Genomic DNA, 19,091 nt, shown 5'->3' with positions numbered 1-19,091 from the left:
TTGTAGCCTAAACCTATCGCTGTTACATTGAATTGGGTGAATGGAATATGAATGGCAGTCATCCAATATGCTGTAACAGAAATAAGGCCATGCTCATTAAAAAAACGTCCTCCCTCATCTTAAACGGCACCGACCGCCACTGTGTGAGGTACATGGGGGTGTAAATGTTACATGATAAATAGTATAGACAAAAGTGTAACACAACACGGTATCATTTGCATAATGTACATCCAGGGAATATGTGTGGCGGTACAGTGAGTGTATATGAAACAACCTGTATTTGAACATCTGGAAAGTCATCCAAATATATCAACTATTGATTTACTGAAATTCTAATTCTAATGTCATAAAACGGTGGATAATATGCACATAATGCTAGTAATAACAAAAACGTTCACTCAGGTATTGTGTACCTGCAGTGTCTTGTCCTGTCTTGCTGTCCAACCCTCTTAAATGAACCAAACACACAGCTTATAGCAATGACAGACATGACACAATAATACTAAGGATAAACAATGGCCTATTATAGGCATGGAGATTTTCTCACAACAAGATGAATCATGCTGGTTTATGGACATAGAAAACAGAGTAGTTGACAGTGATTTCCTGTCAGAGCTGTGTGAATATCCAAGACTTATGTTGATACATTTCTTCTAAGCATTTCCTTAGATCTTCCTACAAACTGATGTATGTTTACCTTGGCTTAGCTGAAACTCTGGCTTCTAGTAATAGCAATTGACTTGAGCATGTAGCTCATGGAATATATAACATAAGGGGTCATTTCTATAGAAAGCACGAACTAACTTCAGCATAAACCATTAGCTTTACTATAAAGTTCCATGGCTCATTTAAGTTGCAAATCATTTGGACATGGATTAGAGATGGTTTTAGATAAATTGGTTTTGTTACAATAATGGTGAAATAACAGCTGACATTTTCCCTCTCCATAATGTACAATTAACGTGCATAAACCTGTACCATAATTTCAGTGAATGAAAGAGTCAGCAACGGCAATTAACACATTTCCATGTGTAATAAACATATTATAATCAAATACAATTCAAATGAGGCCATATGGAGGTTAGGCTATCCAATATACAATATCAAACTAGAGAGAAACAATCATTAAAGCAATCAAGTATATCACTGATATGAAACACTTGTAATGAGGGGTTTGGAGCACCATGTCCAATCAAAAGTGTTACTGAGCACAATGACTTATTTCAGTATATGGTGGGAGACAACTTCAAATACAATATGTATCAGTAGGCTACACTCCTATATTAAAACATGTTTAAAATGAATCCTGCAACAAAAGCACCTTGGGTGGCACATCTTGGTCCTGTGGATAATAAACGACAAAAACACATTTCAATTATTGAATGAGAATATCCGGTTCCTTACCTTGAGTCTGGGTATTTGGTGAGAGTAGCCAGGCTACTAGTATACATGTGTCCCCCGACGTCAATGTGAACCGGAGCATTCGACTTTGTCAGTTGAGCCGGTAGAGGGATTCCTTGTGTGGACATAGGAGATACCGGGGACCGGGTCAAAGACAGTCGTGACATGCTTCTTCCTTCCTGAAAACAAGTAAATGGAAAAGCCATAGACATCATAATTTACTCGGGTCTCAGAAAGTCTGTATCTTCCACCAGTGCGATCCTGAGCCTTATCAGATCACTTCCATGTCTGTCTGCTCGCATATTTAGCTTACAAATTATTGCCACCGTTCTAATGAAGTATGTTTGCATCTTTTCATTCAACGCCGGGGGGCAGGATAGGAGGATGATTATTACGGCTCCAGAAAGAGGAATGCTAGGTGTCAGCCTCTAGGGGGATAAAACAAACTGCAATATTCTAATTAAAGGTCGTGTTATGTGTTAGACGTGATATACCCAGACACACCAACCACCAATCTGAGAATACGGAATCCAGGGCATTTGTTCCCGATGAACTCTGTTCCTGAACCACACATAAGAAACCATTCACCCCTTACAAGACAGTTGTGTTGTTTCTTTATTTGAACCCCACACAATAATGTCCTATACATGGACATGTAATAAAACAGTTACTGGTGCATCAAAAATATAATCTCCTATCATAGGAGTCAAGGGCAATTATATGTATCTAACACTATAAACACAACAGGACCAACCAAGATGTGGAGACAAACTACTTAATAACTCGATATAATATCTGTCATGAAAATTAATGTACATTTACAAGGTCAGGAGTTTTAATTAATTGCTCGGGATCCTCCAATGACCTTTTAGAAAAGCGGACACGCTTTTGCCACATGTTCAACTGAGAAAGGATGCAAGTCCTCAGGCTGGTGTGAATATTGGGGATGCTGGATGGAAGGCATGAGAAACATATGACCACTTCGTGAATGTCAACTATCCATTACATGAATCCCTCACAAACTATTCCAGAGCCCCTTCGTTACACCCCTTCGTAACATCCAGGTAGCATACACTGGGTTGGCGTGCTTCAGGCCACAGTGCAGTCCGAGGCGCATGGATACAGCGCGTCGGAGTTGGGTTAAACAGTGATGTAGGCTATTAAACAGACATGTGGGTTTTGGGGACACTAGTTCCTCAAGTTTGCGTACAACCAATCACTACAATCGAATTTAATCAAGATTAATCAAAATTACATGTTTTTCTATGGGGATTTACTTTGCATTTTGCGAAAATTACGCACAGGCCTCTCATTTAAATCCCAACATCTCAACTCACAAACGTTTAATTAATATCAGAGTCAGTTTAATTGGAAACAGATATAGTTAGAAAATGTCAAGCAACTTACATTAGGATGTGGTTTCATGAAAAAATATATATCCATCATGTCTGCAAAAATGGCGGGTCGCTGGAATAAACTAAATTATTATAACTTGAAAGAAAGGCATTTCATCAACTTGTTCTTCCATGCAAGAGCACATTTACTAAGCTTTGAATTTGAACCATAAAAGGTAAACAGAAGACAGTTGTTAGAGCTCATTCAGCCCTTTGCTCCAGGCGAGATGCCCTGGGGCACAAAGTGTTGTTGAAGACTACAGATTTTCCAGGGTGTTGCCCGCCTCGCTGTATACACCACCAAGCCTTCAGGAATAATGATCATTTAATACGACGCTGGATGATACATTTCAGGCCCCAGTGAAAGAAAAACTTCAAAAGACTTAAGAAGTTTTGGGCGTATGAGGCTATCCCACCTCTTCATTTAGCCATGGGCCACAGTAACCAATAGCGATAATATTGTTGCGGGAATATATACCAGATATGAGACACACACACACACACACACACACACACACACACACACACACACGCACACGCACACACACAGGGTTAAGATGGGAGGAGTTGAAGAAGTGGAGGGTAACGTGAAATATTGGAAAGCATATTGTTATTATATGATCAATATAGGGGTAAAGATGATCATTATTAAAAGGCTATAAGCCAAGAAACTCGATTCCTTTATAGTCTCACAAGAGTTCTCACATAATAAAAAAAGACAAATACCGGAACTATTACCATTGACTCGTTTGAATGAGATCAACTGACGTCTGTTCCCTGACTTTGTGTTATAATAGTTTCCTATTGACCGACATTCCAGCTGTAGTAACTCTAGCCAATAAGCGGGTTTGAAACGTTCACAAGAGTTGGGTTTCACTGTGGACAATGGTGTACCAAATAAATATATTTGACAATTGTACAAAGTAAAGATCAGAATGTGCGTAATTGTTATAAAATAAAATAGCCAAAAAGAACATGCACAGTCGCAGAGATCCATAGAGTATCCACTTTTGCCCTCGTAAAACAGTTTACATTGATGCGCACGGATAGCCTACTTCTACCAGATGCACAATATGGCGTCTTACTCATTTCTACCATCATGAAATTAAGATTCAGAGACGTTTGATTCAAAAGCGAACAATGCGTAAAATGAATGCGTAAATATGCCAACGGCATCAATAGACAACAAGAGAAAGACAACAGCCTAGACAAACATTCACACCTTTCCCAGACTGGACAAAACATAGCCCTACTACAAGTGAAGTTATTCCAAATTACCTGGTGTTGAGTATAGTTTGTTCGCTGATGCTGTAGGCTATCATACCATGAGGAAATGCCGTATCTTAATATGAATTTAGTCATACCGTTTCAAACATCGTAGGAGTCCGAGGGAATCCGTTCCAGTATCTATCAGTCCCAGCTGATGACTGCGTTCCCCTTTTTCACATGCCCGGAGTTTCGTATAACTAGAGTGCCATCCAATAGCTGACCCAAGCATTCCTCAAGTAGAATCCGCTCCTTTGGAACGAAACTGCCAACACCGTATCCACAAACTGTTCTAAAACAGGTGAATCTACCAGTGAAAGCTACATTGATTAAAAATAAGGGTCGCTGTGGCTTTAAAGATCTATAGCTGATGCTGGCTGACTTGCTCAGACCAAGCTCTGTCCACAAAAGCGGCACAGGAAGAAGCAAAGCAGCGTTCTTACCTTATACATAGAAGAGACCTCTCCTTTCCCTTTTCGGTTCTTATTTGTATACACTTAAAAATTGAGTCGGTCAAATCCTGCTTCGTATTTTAGCTTCTTGAGTGTCTTTTTGCTTAATAAATGAAACTGCCAGTCTGTTATGAGAAGAAAGCCAATAATCCTGTCTCGAAATAACAGAGCAGCGCTAAAAAAGAATTCTTGCTCCGGGCTGCCCAAACGCCTCTGGGGCAAGGATTAGGCTACAATTAGCTCTACTCGCACCCAGTCAGATTTTAAAAACGAAAAAGTGATACTCTCTCCCTTTTACAAAAATGATGTCTATGACCAGATATATTAATTAATGCTAGGTTTTTCGTATTTTCCGGTAAAACATATAAATAGACCAGCCCCTATAACGGTTTAACGTTCTGGTGTGCAGGGGGTAACGGTTAAGTGCTATTCAGTATCAAGCAAGTGTCACGTCGCTCAATATATTTAGAGCAGGAAAAAAGCAGATTTTAATCATTGTCATTTCGTCTGATGTAAAAATCCCCCAGGCATTTCCAGCTAGGCATACATTTCCATTGTCCAGTTAAATAAGTAAAACAGGGCACGCTTCCCTAGTCGTGTACTTACAGCTATTACAAAGGCACACTGGTAACTTGTTGACAAAGTGTCAATAAAATAATCATATGTAGATTTCCTTGGATACTTTTCATGCGGCGATTTTCCCCTGTCCCTTCTCCACTAATGTCTCCAGTAGTAACGCCAAATGTCCTGTAGGCCATTAAAACCAAATGACGTCTATCGACATGCATTCTGCTATTGCAGAAAGCGCCCTCACAACCTGCCTCCAGCTAAACGCGCCATTTCAATTATAGCACAGGGCTAGATGGAGATGTCTGCAGTGACAATGTCCTATGCAAACAGCGAAGCAGACTGCTTGCACAGTTAGAGAATTTTACAAATTTACCTAAAGATGCATTGTGTTAAAATGTCGGACAATTTTTTTTATTTTGTTATATAAAACGCTACAATGCCCCCCCACCCAAAATGATATCAGCTTGCATCCCCATTATAGTAGGCTGAAAGGCACCCTGTGGAAGTCAGAGTGATATCTCTTTGCTCTGCCTCCTTCCTGTGCAGGTGCTCACATAGGCTTGTGATTATTTATTTATTTGCGTGTTTGTTTATTTGCGTGTAAATAACTGTGAATAATTGATGCATTGAACACGGTAATTACTGTAGGCCTACTGTGGAATTCAGACACTCCACCGCGCTCAGCTATTTGGTTTCTTGATATTTGGCGCCAACCAGTGTGGGAAATGATTATTGGTCCGAAGAAAAAATAATAGTGCAGGAATACAATAATAAGGTGAATTCGATTGCAACGAGAGCTGCCTTTTGCGCTCCAATTTGATTGATTGATCGAATTAAAACGCGTCACGTAGAGGAAGGAGGTGGTTACCTTGTTCGTGTCTGGTGATTGGCGCGCCAAATGAAAGAATTGGATAGAAATCAGAGCTGCCTTAGGAAGCAGCCCCCTAACAGGGCAAGATAAACTTGCCCGCTGGCATACATTTGTTGTCTTCAGGAGTACAAAATTGGAGGCAAGAAGGCAGGATTTTTTTCTCATTAAAGTAACAACCCTGCAGTTAGTTCAATTACACGAAGTATGCAGGGATGTTGTAAATTTAAAGATTTAAATAGCTTACAAAGTTGCCCTGGGCCCCATCAGTTAATTTCCTTAATTTATGGATTTTAGCTGAGTGTCTGATGTGAAAAGAAGAAGTAGGTCAGTTTGAAGATTTGCATGTAGTGTAGACTTAATACAGGCCTCATATATGGCCCTCTTGACCACTAGAATATTATATAAAGGAGTATTTGGAGTTCACACACCAATAACAATGTCAAAATATTGTAAGTGAGTCTCTAAAGGAATCAAATTGAGGTTATTTATTCAGTGTATATAAGTCCAACCTTGAATGAAAAATATCACACCACTTGACCACTTAGTGAGATACTGTAGCACTCATTTTTGCAATGTGTCAGACAGGAACATGATCTTCCTTTTGATCAAATGAAATGGTATTCCCTCCAAAAGCCTAAACAATTCAGGTATTCAGTAAAATGAAAGTAGCCTACAATTACACAAAAACAAATTAATATTATTACAGTGCCAGAGACAATATTCTGCATGTATTCTGCATGATAGATTCTGAGTGCAGTGTACGAACAGCAGGAAAACAGAGAAAGAAATAATGAGTCAGGATTTGCTAGGCCTGTTGGAGAGTTCATATGTTAATGTGCTGTATGCATTCATTCATGACCCTTTGAGAATAATAAGAGCCTGGAGGTTTAAACCAGGTGTCACTAATAGTGATTCCCAAATCGACATGTTGAGGACTACAATATTGTGCTATTCTATTATCCAGCATTTTGTCCCTTTTGTAAAGGGTTATGCCTGGTTTGTATGATTTCATAGACCCATAACAATATTAATTTGATACAGTGTTTATGTGTGGTTTTGACACACAGTAATTGGAATGCTTTTTTGATTCGGGTCTGTACAAACTGTATGTGAGACTTTGCTCTTGGGAGATCCATTTGTATGATGTGATGTGGGGTATGGGTGCACAGGAATGACAGCATCCATCTAATTTGTTATCCTCTGCACTCAGCATTGTATAAGCATTATGTTTGATTGGATGACATTTCAATATTGTGTACAGTGCACCAGGAAACATATTGTAAAGGCCATTACATTATTTCAGATGTTTAATGTGCGTCTGCATTGAGGGAAATAGTATTCGAAATCTTAGAGGGACATTGAGAAAACTGTTTACATATTTGTTGATGGTACTCAATACCATATTAACCTGTTAAGTCTAGAAATATATGGAAGTCTTCAGATCTCAGTTAAGGTGGCAAACCCAGTCTGCTATACTGTGACACTTCTCCCCTTTGGCTCATACACTCTCTGTATAGACATCACGTATTTAACAGGCAGGAAAAACCTGGATCATCGGTGTAACACAAGTCACTAACCTGTTCACCATTCTGCTCAACTGCCTTTCTGCTCCTGTAATGTTCTGAGACGTGCAACGCCTGCTGGGATCTTTGAAACATTGTCAAAGTAATGCATTAGAATATTCTGCCTGACCACAAATCACACATTTTGAATTGAAGTGATTAAAAAAAAGTTGGTTACAAAATTGTTCTGTTCATTTATGCTTTAATGAGGGTCATCCAGTGAACCCTGTAACTGTGTGAAACACTGAAGAGGAAACAGTTTGCAGTCGTACTCACCTTATCTAAATACCTGCTTACTCTTCACAACTGTAACCTAACCCTAGTATTGCACCCCTTCTCGACACTCCTCTGTTTCCCCTGGCAAGTGTGGAGGAAGTTTTAAAAGAACATCCAGAACTTGCTTTTAGTAATATGCATGCTTTATGGAGTCTCGCTCCTGTCAATTGCTCCATTTCTCAGTCATTTGACATTCTGCTTGATGTTGGCATGTGTCTGAGGTGCAGCAGCGACACTCATTGTTCATCATTTCAAAGACATCATGAGAGGTACCAGTTTATTCATAGAATTTGTGGAATTGTGTTGCATATAGACAGAGACACCTTTTAACAGGCACAGAGTGATTCCCCCCAAGTCCTAAATGTTGGCAATTAAGTTGGGAAAAGTGCAGAACGAGGATTGGTACTTTATCCTAGTCTGATGCTGCTGTTGAATGTCAACTTAGTTTTGTAGACTAAACAGCATTTACTTGGGTTGGATCAAAAATGCAACATGCAATTTATTGTCTTGAAAAATGCTAATAACATTTCTGACATGGATTGGACTTTAACCTAACCCTAACCCTAACCCTAACCCTAACCCTAACCCTAACCCTAACCCTAACCCTAACCCTACCCCTGACCCTAACCCCAACCCTAACCCTGACCCTGACCCCGACCCCGACCCCTAACCCTAACCGTAATCCGAAACCCAACCCTAACCCTAACCCCAACCCCAACCCTAACCCTAACCCTAACCCTAACCCTAACCCTATCCCCAACCCCAATCCTAACCCCAACCCTAACCCCAACCCTAACCCTAATCCTAACCCTAACCCCAACCCTAACCCTAACCCTAACCCTAACCCTAACCATAACCCCAAACCCAACCCTAATCCTAACCCCAACCCTAACCCTAACCCTAACCCTAACCCTATCCCCAACCCCAATCCTAACCCCAACCCTAACCCCAACCCCAACCCTAACCCCAACCCTAACCCTATCCCCAACCCCAAACCTTACCCCAACACTAACCCTAACCCTAAACCTAACCCGAACCCTAACCCTAACTCTAACCCTAACCCTAACCCCAACCCTAACCCTAACCCTAACCCCAACTCTAACCCTAACCCTATCCCTATCCCCAACCCCAACCCCAACCCTAACCCCAACCCTAACCCTAATCCTAACCCCAACCCTAACCCTAACCCTCTCCCTATCCCCAACCCCAACCCTAACCCTAACCCTAGCTATTCAGCTATTCTTGTTTTGGTTTTACCATATTTCTATTTTGACATTATTTGGAGAATATTTTCAATTGAAGTCTTGATAAAGAATCCTTTCTAGTGCCATCATGTGGTCGTCTATAAGACTCTAATCACAGGGGAAAATGTTCAGTGCTTCAGTTAAATCTCTCATCTTTTCACCTCTGTAGATGACAGGTCTACGTTGCATTCAGAAAGTAATCAGACCACATCGCCTTTTCCACATTTTGTTATGTTATAGCCTTATTCTAAAATCTATTGAATATTTTTCCCCCTCATCAATCTACACACAATACCCCATAAAGACAAAGCAAAAACAGTTTTTTATACATTTTGGCAAATTTATCAACAAAAATCAAACTGAAATATCGCATTAACAAAGTTGTTCAGATCCTTTTCTCAGTATTTTGTTGAAGCACATTCGGCAGTGATTAGAGCCTTGAGTCTTCTTGGGTATGACGCTACAAGCTTGGCACACAACTGTTTTTGGGGAGTTTCTCCCATTCTTCTCTGCAGATCCTCTCAAGCTCTATCAGGTTGGATGGGGAGCGTTGCGACACAGCTATTTTCAGGTCTCTCCAGAGATGTTCAATCGAGATCAAGTCCTGGACTCAAAGACATCCAGAGAGTTGTTCCGAAGTCACTCCTTCATTGTCTTGGCTGTGTGCTTAGGGTCATTGTCCTGTTGGAAGGTTAAACTTCGCCCCAGTCTGAGGTCTTGAGCGCTCTGGAGCAGGTTTTCATCAAGGATCTCTCTGTACATTGCTCTGTTAATCTTTCCCTTGATCCTGACTAGTCTCTCAGTCACTCCCTGCCACTGAAAAACATCCCCACCGCGTTATGCCGCCACCACCAGGGTGTTAGGTTTCTTCCAGACGTGACGCTTTACATTCAGGCCAAAGAGTTCAATCTTTGTTTCATCAGACCAGAGAATCTTGCTTATCATGGTCTAAGAGTCCTTTAGGTGGCTGTCGTGTGCCTTTTACTGAGAAGTGGCTTCCGTCTGGCCACTCTACCACAATGGCCTGATTGGTGGAGTGCTGCAGAGATGGTTGTCCTTCTAGAAGGTTCTCCCATCTCCACAGAGGTACTCTGGAGCTCTGTCAGAGTGACAATTGGGTTCTTGGTCACCTCCCTGACCAAGGCCATTCTCCCCCAATTGCTCAGTTTGGCCGGGCTGTCAGCTCTAGGTAGAGTCTTGGTGGTTTCAAACTTCTTCCAATGAAGAATGACGATGGCCACTGTGTTCTTGGGGACCTTCAATGCTGCATAAATGTTTTGGTACCCTTCAACCGATCTCTGCCTTGACACAATCCTGTCTCAGAGCTCTATGGACAATTCCTTCAACCTTATGACTTGGTTATTGCTCTGACATGCACTGTCAACTGTGGGACCTTATATAGACAGGTGTGCCTTTCCAAATCATGTCCAATCAATTGAATTTATCACAGGTGGACTCCAATCAAGTTGTAGAAACATCTCAAGAATGATCAATGGAAACAGGATTCTCCTAAGCTAAATTTCGAGTTTCATGTCAAAGGGTCTGAATACTTATGTAAATAAGGTATTTAAAATAAAATAATATATACATTTGCAAATCTTTCTAAAAACCTGTTTTTGCTTTGTCATTATGGGGGTATTGTGTGTAGATGGATGAGGGAAAAAACAACCATTTAATCCATGTTAGAACAAGGCTGTAACGTAACAGAATGTGAAAAAAGTGAAGGGGTCTGAATACTTTCAGAATGCACTGTATACTGCTACTAATATAGTGTACTAAGAGAACTATTCTCTTTAATTCCTAATTGTGGGACTTGATCAATAATTGTTTTGAAGATGAAGGGACCAATATAAAACAAATACACTTTCCTTTGTTACTGGCTGGTGTCCACTATTTTATTCACAGTAACAATGTGAATAGTGTGATGCTTCCAGTCATATCTAATATACATCACATGTAAGGTGCCCGGTTAATGTTGCCTAGGGGGAGAAAATCAGCATTAGGGGGATCCAGCATTGTCATTTGGATGCATGTGTTAAAATGACACCAACCCCCTAACCTCGATTTATGCTTCACATTTATGATAATCCATCACTCCACTGCCATCTTCTGAATATTCACAATGTATGGGACGTGTTTTGAGTTCATTCAGCAGTCAGGGATCCTGTTTCTAACAGGGAATATAATATATTATGTCCCCTTGAGGGCCTTTCTGCTTTCTCTCTGTCTGTGGGTGTGTAGTTCTGTTGTTGGGGCTAGTAATGGCCTAGGACTGAAACTTGGAGTCCTTTTGTTGAGTGTTCAGCCCCTAACCGCAACCAGGGCCTGGGTTTGATGTGTCTTCTGAAGGCCAGCTGCTTTGTCAACACTCAGGCCTCCCTGACACTGTGGGAGCCCAGGGCCCCGGGGCACTGGGGGGGGGGGGGGGGTGAGAGAGACAGACAGACAGACACAGGAGGGGGGAAGGGTGCGAGTGTGGCCATTGCCTGAGGCGAGAAGGGGGAGTGTTCTGTGCTGTGCAGCAAGCTGGCTGATAGGGACTAGAGCTGCTAGCTGATTACATTTGATGGTCACAACATGCAATCCCACCAACTTCACATGGAAAAAACAGTTTTGCACACTGAACATGCAACAAATCATCATGTTTTTGTTTCATCCTCATATAGTATATTACATAGTACTACTGTATATCATCATAGTGTTGGAGTTTGCCTTTGTTACAAGGAGCAGGATAAGGCATTTTAGACCCTAAGTCATTAGTGAGTGGTTATTATTAGTCAGATATTATCATTAGGAAATCCTCAATATCAATTTTGGTAAACAAAGACAATGGCTGCTCCAAAACCATCAGTAGCATTCCCAACAGTACAGTAAACCTCAGTTACAATAGAATATGGTATGTGTTTTCATGGGCCTGTGAGTCTGTGATGTGTCTCCTTTGAGCAGTGAATCACACTGTGAATGTGTTTGCAGTGATACAGACACTTGGCCAGAGGCACTCTTCTCTCTCAGGGCAGCAAGGCAAGCCTCTCCACTGTGCCACACTGGCCTGATGTCAGGCTGAAAGGAACGCTAGCCGGCCGGGGCACATTCACTCTCTTCCCCGCCCTGTGGTCATAGATGTCTTTCAGTAACACGTTAAGTCGCCACTAGTTACGCCGGGTTTCCATTGAGAACAACCATACAGTGTGTTCACTTACACATCTTAATGACCCAGTAATGTACGGTCTCAGTGCTCTTATCCACTCTGTTTTATCCCTGACCTCATCCTGTCAGGTCCCAACTCAGAAATACATCAAGTTATTCTACTTCTGTGAGTTCACATTAGAATAGCAGAGGTTTCAGTAGCCAGTGGACTGGACTTTGATAGTGGGTATTAAAGGGAATATGTTTTTATCTTCAGTTTCACAGAAAATATAACCACACAATTTTGAGGCACATTTGAAATGTGAATACTTCTATAAGGATCCTCAGATACCTCAATAAGTTACTTGTGGTGTATCAGTTTACTATCTAAGTTTACAGCCTGTAAAAGTACCAGCCTTTAATTGCCATCCGTGAATACATCAAAAACATTTAGTTATTCTATATTGAAAAGAGTCTATATATAGTGGTCTAAGACTGTACCATCGTGACCAAGAGGGATGAGACAACAGCTCCTATCTCCTGCCCTGGAATGAGTTCCTGTTTCTGTGGTGGTGCACCTGCTCTCTCTCTCCCAGGCAGCCCTGATACACAGAGCCCTAACCCCACAGGCACTCTCTGGTAACTCCTGTCTGATTAGCTCCTCAGGAGGACATTGTTCCAAAAGCAATTCACTAGACTAGACTCCCCAGTATTAATTTAGTCCCACCAGAAAGGCCCATCCATCCTGGGCGGGACGGGCTCTGCTCTGGGCCTATCCCCCGGCCTGCTAATAGAACGCCACCGCCTGCCCTGTCACTATAACTGATAGTCCCAGGTAGTTTGTTGCTTCCGCGTTCGATTCTATCCCATCAGGCAGTGCGATGCGGGCCCCTCACTCTTCCTCCTCTCTTTCCCGTCCTCTCTCTGTCAGCAGTCATTCACTTGTTCAGGGCCAGGTGTCTCTCTGTCACTCTCATTCCTCATTCTACTTGATGGAGGAGATAGACAGCTAGGAAGGAAGGTGTCAGAGAATGGAAATGATTTACTGAATGCTCTGCTCGGTATGTCTCTCTCTCCTTGAAAGGAGCAGTAGAGGAAGGCATAGAGGGAAATAGATGCAGGGCTTTTAGGTGTGTGAGATAATGATGCTGTGAGCCACGGGCAAGAAAAAAGTCTGAGTAAAACAAAGTATTTCAACCTTGTTAGTGTGCTGTAAGTATTATTCAGACTGCAGTTTGAGTACTTCAGTAGACATGAGACAACTCTGATCTGCGATGATTAAAATCTAGGGAGACTTTTTTTCAATTGGTAAAGGAACCCTGCTGATTTCTGCATTGTGCTATAGAATACCTACAGATGTCGGATCTTCATTTTTATCACTGAGAAATTGTTGTTGAGAATTTCCTTGTGCAAACTAAAAAAGGCTTTTAAAGATTGTAATTTCCACTTGATATAAAAATGTATCATCCCCTACAAATGTATCATCCCCTCAAATGTATCATCCCCTACAAATGTATCATCCCCTCAAATGTATCATCCCCTACAAATGTATCATCCCCTACAAATGTATCATCCCCTACAAATGTATCATCCCCTACAAATGTATCATCCCCTCAAATGTATCATCCCCTACAAATATATCATCCCCTACAAATGTATCATCCCCTACAAATGTATCATCCCCTACAAATGTATCATCCCCTACAAATGTATCATCCCCTACAAATGTATCATCCCCTACAAATGTATCATCCCCTCAAATGTATCATCCCCTCAAATGTATCATCCCCTACAAATATATCATCCCCTACAAATGTATCATCCCCTATAAATGTATCATCCCCTACAAATGTATAATCCCCTACAAATGTATCATACCCTACAAATGTATCATCCCCTACAAATGTATAATCCCCTACAAATGTATCATACCCTACAAATGTATCATCCCCTACAAATGTATCATCCCCTACAAATGTTTCACCCCCCCCTATATCTGTACCTGTTTGTTAGCTGTGCCTGGAGGTGAGGAGGTGTCGAATGGGGAACATTATACACCATAGACTTATTCTTTACAGAAGCTAGCCAACCTCTGCACCTATAGACTAGGGCAATCCTGTCTGAGTAGTTCTATTAATTCTACCCTCATAAGTGTCACATGATATTTGAAATAGACATTCAAATACATACATGCATGAAATATGATTTTACTTCATGAGACAAAAAGGAGACACATTTTCTTCATCATCAATGTGACAAGCATCACTAAGCATGCCTTTATTATCTGAAGGGTTGTTAATGGAATGTATAAATTATAACCAAGGACTAGTGGTTATATGTAACAATCCTAGTGTATGTGTGTAAGATATATAGGATGAGATACATGTATCTGCCAAAATAAAGGAAACACCAACATAACTTGTCTTAATAGGGTGTTGGGCCACCTCGAGCCAGAACATCTTCAATTTACCTTGATATAGATTCTACAAGTGTCTGGAACTCTATTGGAGGGCTGCAACACTATTCTTCCATGATAAATTCCATCATTTGGTGTTTTGTTGATGGTGGTGGAAAACGCTGTCTCAGGCGCCACTCCAGAATCTCCCATAAGTATTCAATTGGGTTGAGATCTGGTGACTGAAATGACCATGGCATATGGTTTACATACAGTAGTTTTTTTATTTTAATTTTTTTATTTCACCTTTATTTAACCAGGTAGGCTAGTTGAGAACAAGTTCTCATTTGCAACTGCGACCTGGCCAAGATAAAGCATAGCAGTGTGAACAGACAACACAGAGTTACACATGGAGTAAACAATTAACAAGTCAATAATACAGTAGAAAAAAGGAGAGTCTATATACATTGTGTGCAAAAGGCATGAGGAGGTAGGCGAATAATTACAATTTTGCAGATTAACTCTGGAGTGATAAATGATCAGATGGTCATGTACAGGTAGAGATATTGGTGTGCAAAATAGCAGAAAATAAAATAAATAAAAACAGTATGGGGATGAGGTAGGTAAAAATGGGTGGGCTATTTACCGATAGACTATGAACAGCGTCAGCGATCGGTTAGCTGCTCAGATAGCAGATGTTTGAAGTTGGTGAGGGAGATAAATGTCTCCAACTTCAGTGATTTTTGCAATTCGTTCCAGTCACAGGCAGCAGAGAACTGGAACGAAAGGCGGCCAAATGAGGTGTTGGCTTTAGGGATGATCAGTGAGATACACCTGCTGGAGCGCGTGTTATGGGTGGGTGTTGCCATCGTGACAAGTGAACTGAGATAAGGCGGAGCTTTACCTAGCATGGACTTGTAGATGACCTGGAGCCAGTGGGTCTGGCGACGAATATGTAGCGAGGGCCAGCCGACTAGAACATACAGGTCGCAGTGGTGGGTGGTATAAGGTGCTTTAGTGACAAAACGGATGGCACTGTGATAAACTGCATCCAGTTTGCTGAGTAGAGTGTTGGAAGCAATTTTGTAGATGACATCGCCGAAGTCGAGGATCGGTAGGATAGTCAGTTTTACTAGGGTAAGTTTGGCGGCGTGAGTGAAGGAGGCTTTGTTGCGGAATAGAAAGCCGACTCTTGATTTGATTTTCGATTGGAGATGTTTGATATGAATCTGGAAGGAGAGTTTACATTCTAGTCAGACACCTAGGTACTTATAGATGTCCACATATTCAAGGTCGGAACCATCCAGGGTGGTGATGCTGGTCAGGCGTGCTGGTGCAGGCAGCGAACGGTTGAAAAGCATGCATTTGGTTTTACTAGCGTTTAAGAGCAGTTGGAGGCCACGGAAGGAGTGTTGTATGGCATTGAAGCTCGTTTGGAGGTTAGATAGCACAGTGTCCAAGGACGGGCCGGAAGTATATAGAATGGTGTCGTCTGCGTAGAGGTGGATCAGGGAATCGCCCGCAGCAAGAGCAACATCATTGATATATACAGAGAATAGAGTCGGCCCGAGAATTGAACCCTGTGGCACCCACATAGAGACTGCCAGAGGACCGGACAGCATGCCCTCCGATTTGACACACTGAACTCTGTCTGCAAAGTAATTGTTGAACCAGGCAAGACAGTCATCCGAAAAACCGAGGCTCCTGAGTCTGCCGATAAGAATATGGTGATTGACAGAGTCGAAAGCCTTGGCAAGGTCGATGAAGACGGCTGCACAGTACTGTCTTTTATCGATGGCGGTTATGATATCGTTTAGTTTTCACTCCCATCAAATCATTCAGTGACCACTCGTGCCCTGTGGATGGGGCATTGTCATCCTTATGCCTGCTGATCCTATGGGGCCATAGCCATGGCAGCCAAAATTATGACCTGCCCAGTATTTCTATACATGACCTTAAGCATAATTTCTTAATTAACTCAGGAACTACACCTGTGTGGAATCACCTGCATTCAATATACTTTGTATCCCTCATTTACTCGTGTTTTCTTAATTTTAATTTTGTCATTTACCTGTACTGAACTTGTACTAACTGTTTACTCCTGTCCTTTCCCTGTCTCTCCTCCCCTCTCCTCTCGCTCTCTAAACGGTCTCACCAGAAAATACTTACTCCTGTCCATCCTCATCACTGCACAGATGTTCCACACAGCCTAAATGTACTTAAATCTGCATAATGTCTTCATTAGGGGAATACTTCTGTTCCTTAGATAGTAACAGACACACAGGAGTATATTTTTTATCACCCAAATGTTGCAACGATGAAAACAAGCTTTATCGCCTCTGTAGAAGCTATAGCCTGAAGGTTAGAGAACGACTCTTTGCCCACCCACCAGCTTGCGTGACCAGCTTAATTATAGATCCTGTGTGTATTGATACAAGTTCATTAAAGCTGTTGCATAATTCATGTCAATGGCAGCATATAGCTTAATTAAAAGTGTTGCAGTCGATTTTACGGATGTTTTTCTTTCAAATCTGAGCTCTGACAACAGCCGTGACAACTTTTGAATTATATGCTGAAACAAGTGGCAATTTATTATACATGGCATGTGTTTGAACTCACACTGTGGTTACATCACATTCTATTGAAGCACTGGACATTACTGTCCAGTATGCAATATTTACTTGTTCAATAGAATTTCCACATCATGCCATTTGTTTCAGATCATGTGCTGCCACCTTGTGTTCATGTTGGATTTGTCCAATAACAGGGAAGAGTGTAATAATGTGGCAGTTGGTGTATGTGCCATAGAAATTAACATAAAACTACACAGATATATTTCATAAGTACATGAAAGTGTTTATGTGTGGCTTTTGAATATGTTATGACGTCCTTCTGTAGGTGCCCTTCAACTAAAGTGTTACCAAATATTTTAACCTTGGAATAAATATCTATTCAGACATTGGCCAGACATAGCCTTGCCATCCTGCCAAATGCTGAACCAGGCCTGTATCCAGGCTCAACAGCTTGTTGGTGGATGAGCCTGTTAACCAAATGAGATGACGTCTTAAAGCCGAGTGTTTAAGGATATGTCCTCAATAAGGATGTGTTCTGTGGATTTTCAATAGAAAAAGCTAAACATGGCTTATGTTTAGTTTTGCTTGGAATCAAACAGTTATTAATAGACCCCTAGCAAATCATTTTAATGAGCTTTCCTCCCAGATACTTCAATGCAGAGGGCGCGTCTTGGGTTCCAGCACATTGTCAAAACAAACAAGAAATTGATGTGAAAGTGAGAAAATGACTCTGGCATATGAATCAGATGAGCTCACCCACATCATCAACCTTTGATGAAATATTATTGAGATAGATGTCTCTTGAATGCAACCCGCTGAAATGAGAAGTGAAAGCAAAGCAGCAAATTTGTTATGGTAATGAATGGGAGAGTGGGCCAACCCGTTGATCTGATTCAGGTTGTCATGCCATCACAGTGTCAATCATTTATTTGTGTGTGTGTGCACGCGAGCACATTTGTGTGTGTGTGTGTGTGTGTGTGTGTGTATGTGTGCGTGCAAAAGTGTTTATGCTCACCAACAGAGAGCTGTGTTATTTCTTCACAGCAGAAACATTGCCACAATTTTCATTCATTCATGTTAATGTTTACCTCACAGGCATAATTATAATGTTTAGCTTGTGGGCTTAATTCACATTAGTATAAAATATAATTATTATTGAAATTCAAATCATTACTATTTTTTATATCTAACACAGTACAATGTTTATGAGTTGAGAAGTTGTCTCCTTTTTTCACTTCCAGCAGACTTCTTGTATTCCTTGTTTTCTGTAGCCTGGAGCTGAAAGAACATAGAAGTTCTCTCCACTGCATGTCAAGAGATTTCTCCCACTAATGAGGTAGATGGATGGCCTTTGTTTTCTGAATGGATTTAAACAGAATTTTAAACTTCCTGACTGTTCTCATGACTAATACAGAAGGCTGCTTTGGAAATCAGCCTACAGCGTTTATTCAAATTCTCTCTACTCTACATATTGATCAATTTGAGTTGACATGTTCATCCACCACTCGGCTCCACTAAAAAACAAAGCAAAATGTGCAATATTGTAGGAATTTATCTTTAAAACAGAAAAATGATATCTTAGACTCATTGCAAAATGTGTAGAATAGCTTGAAATTTGCTTTAAAACTGAACATTTTCTCACAACCCCATGGCAGAATATGTAAAAGTGCTACAAAAGGAAGTCGATGGCCCAAGGGCCCCAAATGCAGTAGTCTGGGTTTGATTACATTCACAGGAGCCATATACCTACTTATTCAATATAACATTTCTTGTGGACTGGGAAAGAGAATCTAGGCCTTCTTTCCTCACCTATGAATTGAGTATACTTCCAATGGATGTTGGAATAGGTAAAGACAAAATAAAGAGTATATGTAAACCAGGGGTGAACAACTTTGGTTTGAGTGTGTCTTCTTACCTGAAAAAGTGTCCTATTGACTGTTTCCACATGTTGGAGACAAAAA

General features: G+C 41.1%; 1 protein-coding gene across 5 annotated transcripts in view; it reads right to left on the bottom strand.

Moving 5' to 3' along the window:
- LOC127907375 (BTB/POZ domain-containing protein kctd15) overlaps positions 1 to 5,393 on the bottom strand; it is a 28,650-nt gene extending 23,257 nt beyond the window's left edge. The window contains exons 1-2 of one of the 5 annotated variants that reach the window (XM_052462624.1): positions 5,120 to 5,393; positions 1,405 to 1,580 (exon numbers count right to left, since the gene is read on the bottom strand). In XM_052462624.1, coding sequence (XP_052318584.1) covers positions 1,405 to 1,568 — 164 coding nt within the window. In that variant the 5' untranslated portion in view covers positions 1,569 to 1,580; positions 5,120 to 5,393. The other 4 variants (XM_052462623.1, XM_052462620.1, XM_052462622.1 and 1 more) reach the window with 4 other exon arrangements.
- Between the last annotated feature and the right edge of the window lie 13,698 nt (positions 5,394 to 19,091).

Source organism: Oncorhynchus keta, chromosome 14 (assembly GCF_023373465.1).
Source record: "Oncorhynchus keta strain PuntledgeMale-10-30-2019 chromosome 14, Oket_V2, whole genome shotgun sequence".
Classification (NCBI taxonomy): Eukaryota; Metazoa; Chordata; class Actinopteri; order Salmoniformes; family Salmonidae; genus Oncorhynchus; species Oncorhynchus keta.
This window is presented reverse-complemented; position numbering and strand designations above follow the sequence as displayed.